Source organism: Talpa europaea (assembly GCF_964194135.1).
Source record: "Talpa europaea genome assembly, chromosome: 8".
NCBI lineage: Eukaryota > Metazoa > Chordata > Mammalia > Eulipotyphla > Talpidae > Talpa > Talpa europaea.
This window is the reverse complement of record NC_140075.1, coordinates 23,293,708-23,306,598: the sequence shown is the minus strand read 5'-3', so window position 1 is coordinate 23,306,598 and position 12,891 is coordinate 23,293,708. Positions and strand designations below refer to the sequence as shown.

General features: G+C 41.9%; 1 protein-coding gene across 2 annotated transcripts in view; it reads right to left on the bottom strand.

Moving 5' to 3' along the window:
- SIN3A (SIN3 transcription regulator family member A) overlaps positions 1–12,891 on the bottom strand; it is a gene marked incomplete at both ends in the record, with an annotated part of 40,639 nt that overhangs the window by 6,208 nt on the left and 21,540 nt on the right. The window contains 6 exons of one of the 2 annotated variants that reach the window (XM_084239457.1): positions 389–481; positions 2,660–2,833; positions 6,330–6,499; positions 8,953–9,526; positions 10,493–10,676; positions 12,275–12,513. In XM_084239457.1, coding sequence (XP_084095583.1) covers positions 389–481; positions 2,660–2,833; positions 6,330–6,499; positions 8,953–9,526; positions 10,493–10,676; positions 12,275–12,513 — 1,434 coding nt within the window. Of the gene's footprint in view, positions 1–379; positions 482–2,659; positions 2,834–6,329; positions 6,500–8,952; positions 9,527–10,492; positions 10,677–12,274; positions 12,514–12,891 lie in introns of both variants that reach the window. The other variant, XM_084239458.1, reaches the window with a different exon arrangement.

Here is a 12,891-nt window from a genome sequence, read left to right as displayed (position 1 = left end):
CAACATACATGTGGTCTGCATCTCCCGTTAGCATTGCCTGCTAGACCCATTATGACAACCATCTGGGCCTTCTCTGCGTGAGCGAGAAGTCCTGGCTTCATCTAGCCCAATAAAAAGTAAACATGACACAAAAAGTCAAGAGACCAGGCAGATAGTAACTCCTTTGTTGTTTCTTATACTTTAGGAGAAAACAGGAAAGTTGCCAACCACGAGATTGTCTCAACCCTAAGTATCTACAACCAGGCAGCCTTTGTCTTCAAAAGACATGCCTGGAATGACCTATATTTTAAGGACCATGTCCTGATCCTTAAACAGGCCTAAGGTTGCAACACAGACTCAGGATGTGACGGTACTCTCAGCACTGTTTCTATACAATGCATGTCCATACCTCTGCTTCCACAGGGTCATCTGAGTTCTCCTCCTCCGTGTCCAGAAGCTCGATGGTTAGCTGGACCTGGCCTTGGCTCTGAATGAACATAAGCTGCAAATAAGAAACCTAAGTGTAAATAAAATATTATCCCAAAGTTATATCCTAGCTGCTCAGGGCTGGGAACTAAGGAGGCAGTAAAGGTTGGAAAACTCTACTCCAACGAAAGAGATAAAGAAGATGCTCAAAGGTTGGGAGTTCAGTGATTTAATAAAAAGGGCGGGGGGAGGGAGGGCGCGCGCGCAAAAATCCAATCTTGCTACTGGTGAAATGAAATGTTAGGGCAAAAAGTACCATTTCATGTTTCATACTTTTTGAATTGGCTAAAAAAAATGGAAGTCAGTAAGACACTCTTAAAAAAGTATTTTGTTCATTAACAAAAAAATATGACATATGTAGCAAGAATAAAGTGCCAATGCCATTTCACTTGACAATCCTATTTCTGGCACTTACTACACAAAGATATAAATAAGTCTACTGCACTTTTTTTTTTTAAGGGAAGGAAAAAGGGGGAAAAAAGAAACTTCTCCTACCAAAGCAAAGCAGAAAGCATCAATATATACAGTACAGAGCAGCAGTATTTAAAAGTCAGTACCACATGCAGGTGCGGAAGGAACACAAACAGGACTGTATGAAATAGTAAAAGAACAGAAAGAGTAGCTATTTGCCTCCTAAGGGAATGATTTATTTTTTTTTAAACTCTGGACATTCATTTTATTAAGTATGACAGCAGTGGGAAAAATGAGTTGGATTTAACAAACCAAAATACACCAAACCCTAAGGCATATTAAGTGAAAAAGTATATAGAATATGCAGTCTACATTCATTTCTACATATGCCACATATGTATATGTAAACGCACAGAAAAAGGTTTGAATGAATATATAGGAAGAGAAACATGCTTGATCTTTTAAAAGTAGAGTAGAATGTCCATAACAAAAAGAGAGAGGAGGCTAGAGGAAGGGCAGCAGGGATTTGAGGGGCTGCTGATGCTTAGTTTAATACTAACACTCTTGGATTTTTTTCTCTACGCAAACATTTCAAAGGATTGTTGTGGTGGCACAACTTTCCTGGGCACTAAGCCTTTCCTCCTGCTAGTCCTCTGTCACTTGACAACTGTTCTCATCTATAGGCTGAGTCTACCTATTCTTTCATAGGCCCTCAACGCACAATCTAACACACTGTTAACTCACTGAGGGTGGGGATGGTAATTCTGCTTACCCAAAACCACACAGTAAATTCCTCATAAACACTCAGATACAAAGGCCCAAAAAGCTCTGTAACTCTCTTCTGTTGTGATATTCCTTGGGTACCAAAGTATCAGATCTGACACTATACCAGAGCACTCATTTTTAGTTCTTTGACTCTAAATTAAGCAAACAGTATAGGTGATGGATACAAAACTAAAGAAACAGCTCAAAGCAGAAGCAAGAAACTAAATGAACAATTGGGAGTCAGGTCATTAAAGTAGTATATGGAACGTACCTAACAAGATCATACTTTTATTTAGCTTAGTCTTCTCTGCTTGGTCAATTACTCATCTGATTCTGAGCCAGCTGAACTTGCCTTTCTTATGTAAATACATGCAGGCTTTGTTCAACTATACACATTTATTACAGAGCTGCAATCATAGTACGTATACTTTTGTGTCCTTTTATTTGCTTCAGTATGTTTATCATCTATAATTAACTGTTAAGGACTACAAGATATGCCATCCATTAGGCTGCTATTAACCATTCCCTACAGTGAGTTGGACATCTAAGTTGTTTCCAGCTATCTGCTTTCCTAATTAGCTATTATAATGCTGAAAAACTGGGAATAACCTAAATGTCCAACAATATAAGGCCTAATTCTGTAGAAAACGAAACATCAAATAGTGATTAAAAAGATGAAGACCCAGTAATCTTGCTAATTAAGCAATAGAAATTAGAGAACATTTTCAAACTCTTCAGATAGAAACAATACAAAACTATAAAAATCATATATAACAACTAATTTTTTAAAGGCAAGAAGTAACAAAATACACTGTCCATGAAAGACCTGACTTCCATTTTTCCAATTTTTTTTTTTGTATTTCCAAGGAGCTCATATGGACACTGAAGAGGTCCAGAGTGGAATCACTTCGGCTTTGACTTCTGATGGAGACAGACCTAACAACTCACACTGTCACCAGCGTGTCCTAGACTACACGAGTAGTAGTAGTCTACTACTTATATTTACTACTTAAATTACCTTAAAGCAATTCTCATCCGACATGAGTTGTTCTGCCTTCCGCTGATATGTAGACTCCAGGAGACTCCTTGCAGTCTGCGTGTTCAGCTGGCCTCCAGTAGCCCCGTTATTGTTTTCTGCGAGGTAAAGGTCAGTCACCTGCACACAGATCTCATCACTCACGATGTGCTGCAGCTGGAATCAAACAAAGACAAGTAGTCAGGAAACCAAGAAAATATGTCTCTGTCATAAAGTCAACCTTCCTTTGATATTTCTAGTCACTCAATTCAAAGAAGTTTCTTTGGATTGTTAACTTTAGAATATTACTCAAAAACACTATATAATTTTCTTGGAGAATAACCAAGCTAAAATCTTCAACCGCATTACTGATTCATGAGTAAAACTCTCCCATCCATTTAGAAGGTTAAGCAACTCAGGTGCTGTTTCCTCCAAGTCCTAAGGAACTTAAAAAATTTTCCACATGAAAAAAAATGTACATGGTTTCTTACTTTTATGGCACATCTTTGCTATCTACAATTGGCTTTCACACATTCTCACTTGGCCCACACAACTACTCTAGAAGACAGGCTGGACAGGGGTGCCTACTTATAAACGACACATTTGCAAGTTAGATGAGAAAACTCACTATGTGCCAAAGAGAGAAGGGCCTCTGAGGACCATGAAAGCCAGATCAATGCCTATATTTCTAGTCCTAGTACCACATCTCAAACCCATTAGGTATTTAAGAAATTGTTACTGAATTAATTGGCGAAGGACACTCAGTTGAAGAAGCAGTTGGGGCTAATATTCAAGTTGCCAGACTGCTAGGTCGATACTCTTTCTGACATGCCACCCATTTTTCCACAGAAAGCACACGACTTAAAATATATGTAATGTTAATTACTCATTTCCAACGCAGGTCAATCACAACTGACTGCTGGTAACTTCTGCGACTATCTTATTAAACTACCTGATGACTAGCAAGTTGAACCTTTCGGAGCTCCCATTCTCATAGGTAAGAGGATATTTCTACTGTGAATGAAAACCCCTGTAAGTGAAGCTTTAACCCATTAAAGTATCAAAGACAGTGAGCAACAGATACAAAATAAAGGAAAACATTAATTGTAACATCAATTTGTCTATTTTACTTTCAAATTCTCATAACCACCAAGGCTTTCTATTTTTAGGAAGATACATTCTTTTTGAAGTGCTAGTAACTATGACAACTACTTATTTTTAACATTTAAGAAAGTCTTAAATGACAAGTATGTGTATTTATGGATATATGCGGACCATGTGAGGTCAGAAGGGTGAATGATTTGAGGGGCAGAAGGTGAACAACTAGACATGGTTAAATAGATTACAATTAGTCCAAACAATGAATTCTATGTGACAATTAAAATACTTATGATGATTTGGTAATACAGGGAAAAACCTAAGATAAAAGTGTTTAAGAGAGACAAAGTGTAAAACATTTACCTAAAGTAGGTCTCTACCCTACAGATACTTCTGTTTTTTACTTTCTTGAAGTAGATGCCTCCCCACTCACACCCTCTTCTTGCATACCTGACCCCTCCTAGAGTCTTTGTAAAGGGTAGCATTATAAGCCCAAGGACAACTAGGCAACTCCACCCCCAGGCTAAGCCAGTCAGATTCTCTCCTGCTAATTTCAAGTGGCAAGTCAGTGTGCCTATCAGACATCTGGAGAAAAAGGTCAAAAAATGCAGGAGTCAAGGCACTGCCATGGCAAGCAAGAGCTCAAGGGACTGGAGAAGCCATAACTACATGCTGACTGTCCATCTGCAGAGAGGAGGAGGAGAATGGAGATGTCCAGATGAAAGGCATGCAAGTGAGGACAAAAACCTTCCCAGTCTAGTCCCTGCACAGTCTGCCAGTGTTTTGAGTTCTGTACTATCTGGATTCTACTCAATTCTTGAGATAAATCCCTCTTAAATCTGGAAAAGGCCTGGAAAACATACGGTTGACCTTGCATCTATGTTCTTCCTCAAGTAAGCAACAAACTCTGGAAGATCAAGAGAGATAAGGAGAATGAGAAGAAATGCCTCTGAGGAGTTAAGATGAAAAACACAAACATGTTTTTAAAACACTGGATTTGGGTTTCTGGATAAAACATAATTCCATAAAAAGAACATTATATATTACTGACTCAAAATCATAACTAGGCGTTTTTGGTAAATGGACTAATCTCGTTTTAAAAACCAACTTCAGGCTGATAAGTTTGTTTCACTGGCTTTTTAAAGTTGTGCTGAGAGTATGAAAGCCTTCAGTGTAGCAAACAGCACACCTGTAAGAAGAAACGTAAGCACATGGTAACTGAAGTCTTTATATAAGTTTAGGGTACCGTAAGAGGATTTAGTCTCTCAAAGATGATCATGATAGCTAGCTGTATTCATATAATAATTTCTGTTAGTCACATACAGATCTCCATTAGGGAAGACTTAATAACTTTTTCAACTTTCAGGGAAAAAAACTGCCTATTTGTGTAGATGCCAAGACTCGGTTATGTGAACTGAGTCTGACTCTGATACACTGCGGGAGCAGTGCAGAGTCATACATTCTTTTAAAGTGAAGGCAAAAGTACGGGCACTTTGCAAAGGATTCCATATTTAACTCCAAGAAGGTTCTTAGCAACAAGTCTTTCTATAATGTCAACGTAGACTCTGGAAATGAATTTTCTTTTCTTTTTCTTTTTTTTTTACCCATAACAGACTCTGAACTCCTTGGAAGGTTCAGAACTCAGTGCAAAGGAGTGGAAATGAGAATACATGCCGTCTGCTGTACGATCATCATTGTGGAAAACAACATACTCGTTCCCAGGCTGCCACAGGAATAACCACAACGTCAACCACAAATTCCACTTAGGGGAAACCTCAGCTATGAGGTAGGCAAAATATGGTAAAAGGCATTATACAAAACCCTTCCTGCACACAGAACCTCAGAGAGTAAATAAGGAAAGGACATGGAATAAGCATACCTGAAGGAGAGGAACATGCTACCTGCTGAAAGGTCACCCCCAGCACATAATAAAAACAAGGCCGTCAGGACAGGAAAGCAGGCAGCTTGGCCGTTAAGACCACTGCTTGCTCTATAGGCATCCAGCAAGGGGCAAAGCCTCAGCGCTCATGTAGGTGCCACTACTGAGGGCATGCTGAGAAAGCAAAGGAGTCAATTATGTGCCTGAAACAACTCCCACTCTGTTAACAGGATAAATCCAACATCCTGTGAACCTACACCCTTCTCCACAGAACCGTATGCTTATAAACATCGTTATATGAGAAAACTGCCCCGCTTTTTTTTTTTTTTAAGATTTATTTTTATACAAGAACTGGGGTACAGGCTAGATGCGCAGGAGAGTGAGAGGATTCACCAGAGACAGAGCAGGGAACAGAACAGGCAGACTGACGAAATACACTGCTGAGGGGAGCAGTGGGTGCAACAGGAGAGGTCAGCCCCACCATACGGGACCCTCGCCAGCTGGCCAGGATCGAACCAGCGCTGCAGAGGCTGCGGACTGCTTCACAGTACAGCGCTCAACCACCTGCGCCACCAGGGGAGGCCAGAAAACTGCCCTTCTTTTTCCAACAGATATCTTGCTATCTTCTCTTTGCCCAACCATCTTTCGGTAAGGACTTGACCCCTCACCAACTCTTGCCTCTGGCAACATTCTCACCTGTCTGACAATGCTCTGGATAAGTTTGTCCATGGTGAAGGCAATGTAGGCATGAATGGTGAACATCTCTCTCAGAGAATCTTCATATTGTGATGAGTCTATGTTGCCATCCAACAGGCTCCGCACCATGTCCAGAAAAGCTGGGTAATAGTCTTCTACATCAACATCCACTGTAGGAGAGACAAAACAGGTCAGGCCTCACCCTGCTAAGAAAGGATCGGGAGGGAACAGACCCCCACAGCTAGCCTAAAGACATCTGAAAGAACAAATTTTAGGTATTCAAGACTTATCACTCACTCTGCTGCAGACAGAGACAAACTCTGACAGGTGGCTGCACTCGCCCCTGCTGTCCAGCAGAAGAGAGTGACTCTGCAACTTTCCCAGAGCTCCAACACTGACCACAACACAAAGGCACTTATTTAGAGCATGACTGGGCTCTCCATACTAGGAAAGCAAAATATCCTGGGGAAGAAGTTTCCTCAAAAAGTTGATTGCTTGGGCCTCCCTGGTGGCGCAAGGGGTTAGTTAAGATGCAACCTATGAAGCTATCCGCAGCCTCTGCAGCACAAGTTCAATCCCCAGCCACGGAGCTATCCACATGACACAACAGACCTCTCCTGTCTCCTTGCTGCTCCCCTCAGTAGTGTATTTCAGTCAGTCTGCCTGTTCTGTTCCCCGCTCTGTCTCTAGTGAATCCTCTCCCCCCACCCCACACCTCTGGCCTGTACCCCAGTTCTTGTATGCATAAATAAATAAATCCTTAGAAAAATTTTTTTAAAAAGTTGATTGCTTGCTGAGAGAGAAACTTGCTCTCCTCACATGGTCACTTGCTCATAAAGCTCTTTCAGTGAAGCATAAACAATAGATGAAAAAAGGCAAGTAGTCATCCACTAGCACTGGGAAATCTCTCGGGAACAGAAAATAGGAGCGCAAGTCAAATCCTCTATGAATAATGAAATAATCTACATTTGTCAAAGTCCGTTCTTTAAAAAATGGATTCCTAACATTGTACTTCACAAATTGCACTAAGTGACCTGTATTTGCTGCACATGAATCACTTCAACCACCAGCTAAAAATTGTACCAGCGGTAGCAGGGAGTAGTCAAAGAAAGGCAAAAGAACTCTGCCTTGCTAAAATAAGGCCATTTACATAAAGATCAAAACAGGCAAACCTAACCTCACGTCCAAAAGCCAAGCAGTGCAGGAGGGGAGCACTGGAGTACTGGTTACGTGTTGTTTCTTGATCAGAAACAGATCGGGTCACGGGTGTGCTATCAATGAAGCTACCTACAACCTGGATTAGTATAATTCTCTGTACAGATGTTGCACTTCTAAAAAAAGTTGACTATAATTTAAAAAAGGTACTCTTTGTCATCTACTAATTGTCAGTAAAATCTATACTTGGGGGGAAAGGCTGAAAGCAAATGCCGAGTCCATAACCACTTACCCAAAGTCTGATGGACTCATTAGTAACAGGCAAAACGGGACTGATGACTGTTTAAAAGAAGCAACTGGCTGAGTTTGCTCAGAGAGTGTCACCTTGTTCAGCCTCCCAGCAGTCATGGGCTATGCTGTTGCTGTGGGAACTGCTTTCGTGCCAGGATAAAGCTATGAGTATAAAGCCACAGACTTGTCCATAAGAGAGACCATCGGCGTAAGGCTTGGCATGATCACTCAAGGCCAAACTATGCCAGCCTCAACCCAGGATGAGTCAGTGCCCGAGCCTGGATTAAGCCATTTTCTCTCAGTTCTGCCCAAACAGGTGGAATCACCACACCAAAGTCCCAAAAAGCTGTCTCTCTCAACCTAGGTAAAGGCTCTCAGAATTAATGTCCAGTTTTATTAGCTCCTCGGAAAGAAGTCGAGGTGCACACATGGCTTCGACATTAGCCAGTTAAGAAATGAAAAAAAAAAAAAAAAAAAAAAAGGTAATTCACTCCACAGACTGGCTATTTCCTCAAGAGCACAGAAGACATTTTGCTCACAGCTTAAGTACCTAATTTAGGAAGTGAACTGTGAACTAGGAAGCCTGTGCAAGAGGCTTTCTTAACACTATTTCCCTTTTCCTGAGTCTCTATCTTCATTCCTGTTCCTCCTGTCGCTGCTGTCTCACACCACCTCCCGAAAGCGCATCTCCTTTCCATAAACGATTTGTTTATTAGACATAAGCCATGAACCCCGCCAGCTAAAGAGAAGCCCCACCCAAACATATCTTAGAAAATTCACATCTGTCATGGGTACAAACAACTGGAAATTTATGTTCTTTCATGGAGAGGAACAGACATGAAACACTGCAATAAACCCAGTGACCTGCCGCTGGAGAGGTGATGTGGCAGACACACCCAGCCCAGCTCCCTCCTCTCCAAGTCTACAGCACCACTCACTGGACCGCACGCTGTGTGCGTTTTCTCTAATTCTCACAACTTCACAAAATAACAAGCAGCACCTGCGGCTGCTAGGTAAATAGGTTCTAACACAGCCAGTGCATTTTAAATCTAGGCTCAGGAACCCATTTGGAACTGCCAGGCCTGCTTGCGCTCTAAATAAAAGCAAGCGGGTCAGAGGCTAACTCAGTCCTAGGCCCCGCCCACACACCCTGGTGCCCCACAATGTAGACTCTCACTAGGTTCCTTGAGACGCAGCTGGATGGCAGGGCTGTCACTCTTGTCTCGCTTTATGCCCAGCACTTCCCGTTCCCACTCTCTCTCTCGGTTTTCCTCTTCAATTTGCCGTTCAGCTTGAGAACAAATTCGCAGCAGCCTCAAGCAGAGAATCTGGTGCAGTCGCATGAAAATGTACCAGTTGTTATTGACATAGAAGAGGTTGTATACGTCATCCATCCCTCTCAACTTCTGAGCTGCTGTGTTACTAAACAGTAGCTTGGACTTAGGGGGACTGCCCCCAACACCATTGTGCTTCTTAGCTGCCCCTGTGGCTTCATCCACATCCATCTCTTCTTCTTCCTCTTCCTCCACATCTGAGAGATCACCTCTCTGAGCAAAGAGCAGATCTGGAATGAAATGATGCATGATTTGCTTGATTTTATACTTGTCCTCTTTCTGAATGCCCGTCTGCCTCTTCACATGGTGGATAATCAGGGCAGCAGCATCTTCCAGGATCTGTTTGTCTTCATAGGCAAGTGAGAGATGTGGGCCAACGGGTACACCAGCATTCTCCTCGGTAGCCTGCTCTTGCCTCTGATAGGAGACACACAAATATCATGTGACACATCTACTACAACAAGCAGACCTACAAGATCACACCAATAACACATTCCATTATTAACCACAGTGGCTAGATTTTTTCCAGTCCCAAACTTAGGACCCGACTTAACAAGTTGTTGTGCTCTTCCAGAAATAAGAGTGAAGTGGGAGATTTGGTTTAATACCAAAATACTGGCACCGACTAGACTTTCAAGACTTAGAGGGGGACGAATGGGACAGAAATGGGACCATCTTCTAACATTCTGAGTGAGCATTTCTAGAGGGCACAGTACGAAGTCCAGGATTTACTTTCATCTATTTCTGGGGTGAGAGCATGGAAGGTCACAGGTGTAACAAAGGTGGCAAAATAGAGATAATTATGTAAGTTTACGTAAGAGCTCATTTTATTATTCTTAGTCCCTTTACATGTGTACTTGACATTTTTATAATGACACACTTTTAAAATTCAGGATCTATCTCTTCCAGGAATTCTCAACCACATTGTATTTCTGTTTCTGTCCATCCCCTAAGACTATGAGTTCACAGAAAGCAAGATTAATTTCTTACTCATCTCTGTATCTTAGATCCCTGTATGATATATGATCCTGATAAATATAAATAAACAAGGATCGGAGAAGTCTGGGAATCAGTGAAAAGCGTCTAATTTTTGGGAAACTGACAGTTTGTATGAATGAATACAAGGTACTATTGAAGGGAAACTGATAAGGAGAAAAGTGGAAGAGTGGTGTAAACTGAAACCAGGATAGTAATTTGGGAAACCAGTATAAACAGCCCTGGGTATAAAGGTAAAGCTTAAACTTAAATGGTAGAATCAGGAATAGAAACCCATGAGCATTATGAAACAAGAATCAACAGGTCGTAGAGAGTCTCACTTTAGTTTAACAAAGGTAAAATTTCAAACCTGTAAGCAATCAAACCTATGAATCTTCTCCAGCTCACCTCATCATATATACTCTCAATCTCATTGAGTAAGCTCTTAGACCTCAGGACCTTGGTGTCGTTCTGCTTAAAGTTTATGCCTTGGTGGTCCAGAGACTTCAAGTAGTATTTTTCATTTTGTTCTCTCCACACCTTGTTAAAGCCTCTCTGAGCTTCTCGCCATTCTTCCTCTTTCATCTTCAACCTAGTGGGTTGCAGCGAGGGTAGAAACAAGAAATGGAAATTATAAGATGAGGAGTCACACTCCTTTGTATTGGAATCCTGGCTCTGCTCTCTAGCTACATAACACTGTTTCTTTATCAGTAAAACAAGGAAAATAGCACCTACTCTCAAAAGGGTTTATAAGTGAGAAATATGTCAGGAGTACTTTACTTCAAAAGTCAGAATATATGTCTGTCAAAAAAAATTATTGGCAACTTGGGCCTCCCTGGTGGCGCAAGGGGGTTAAGACACAACCTATGAAGCTATCTGTAGCCTCTGCAGCACGAGTTCAATCCCCAGCCAGGGAGCTACCCACATGGCACAGCAGACCTCTCCTGACTTGCCCGCTGCTCCCCGCAGCAGTGTACTTCGGTCAATCTGCCTGTTCTGTTCCCCGCTCTGTCTCTGGTGAATCCTCTCACCCCCCTCCCCACACCTCTGGTCTGTACCCCAGCTCTTGTATGCATAAATAAATAAATATTTATTTATTTTTCCGGTTCATTGTTTTATTTTATTTAAATTTTATTTTTATATTCCCCATACAATTACAACCCTTATTTTGACCCCAATCCCCCCTTTCCCTGCCCCTCCCACCCCCCATAGAGTGTCTCTGGTTCATAGTTGTTTGTTGATTTTGATATTTTCTTTCTTATAGTTATTCTTTTTCCTGGTCCCTTATTTACGTTTTCTAGAATAAATAAATTTAAAAAAAAAAATTATTGGCAACTTGGGAGAGATGTTTTCAAGCCAATTTTGAACCCCGTTACATTAGGAAATTATTCATTCAGGGTTTATTTTAGGAAAGTAATTTGTCCAAAAGTTAGGTATCTTACCTAGAATAGTTATTTCTCAAACAGTATTTCACCCCTGGAAAAGGGGTTCTCTTCCTTGGCCAGCTAAAACAAAGTTAAGTATGTCTCTTTGCTGTAAGGACTTCTAAGAACATTTACTATGCTAATGTAAAAAAGCAGAACACTTTTACAGTAATGTTCCTTTGGGCAGTCTGGAAAGTTCTAGTGAAAATAAATGAATGGCCCATGCTGTAGAAGAGGAGAGTAAAATCAAAACCAGCATTATCTGGGCCTCCCTGGTGGCACAAGGGGTTAAGCACCGCACTATGAAGCAATCCACAGTCTCTGTAGAATGAGTTCGATCCCCAGCCGGCCAGGGAGTTACCCACACGGCGCAGCAGACCTCTCCTGTCTCGCCCGCTGCTCCCCTCAGCAGTGTATTTCAGTGGATCCGCCTGTTCTGCTCCCCACTCTGTCTCTGGTGACTCCTCTCACCCCCTGCACCTCTGGCCTGTACCCCAGTTCTTGTATGCATAAATAAATAGACTTCAAAAAAAAAACACACACACAGAGCACTCCAGCATGGACTTTCTGCTCATTCTATACTGCTGGTGACACTGGACGCCATCAAGGAACACCACCATCCCATATCACACCCGGTGTCCATCAATCATGACTGGGGAGAAAGAATTCTCCTGGATAACTAGATTGAAGCGAGGGCCTTCTTCACCGGGACATGGAATTTGCCTTGAAGCACACCAAAGCAGAAAGGGCACATTCACTCAGGTACCTTTTGAGGACGATCGGCACAGCGATGGAGGGATTCTTCCTCAGCCCATCAATGATGTCTGCGGCTTTGTCGGCATATATCCTCTGGAGTGCTTTTCGATGGATGACTTCTGACGTGCCCCCAAGGGTGTTGTCCAAACGAAATTTGGCTTGTTCCTCAGCAGACAAACGAGAAAGCTTCTTCTGTATTGCTTCCAGAACCCGGATGGTTGCCAGATTTGTCTCTAAAACTACATCAAGCTAAAGAAAAAAAGACAAAGCTTGCTAGGACCCAAACCAGAATAAAATTGTGGCCAGTGGCCGGGAGTGTAAGGTGTGGAATGAAATTGCCCGGACTGGAATCCTGGCTATTCTATTAGCAACATAAAACTTTTATCATCAGTGAACAGGGATAACAGCACCTATGGCTGTTTTCTGGGTTAAATGACACAATTCACAAAAGGTTTAGTGCAATGCCCAGCAGACTACAAATATCCAATAAACAAAATGGTGGCTAAGTAGTATTTATTCTACCATCACCACTGTGTGCATTGTTCAGGACTGCATACCTCAGATCAGAGGGACATAAGGGGAGGCAACCTTACACTTTCCCTGAATATTCCTGAATTGCTCAGATGT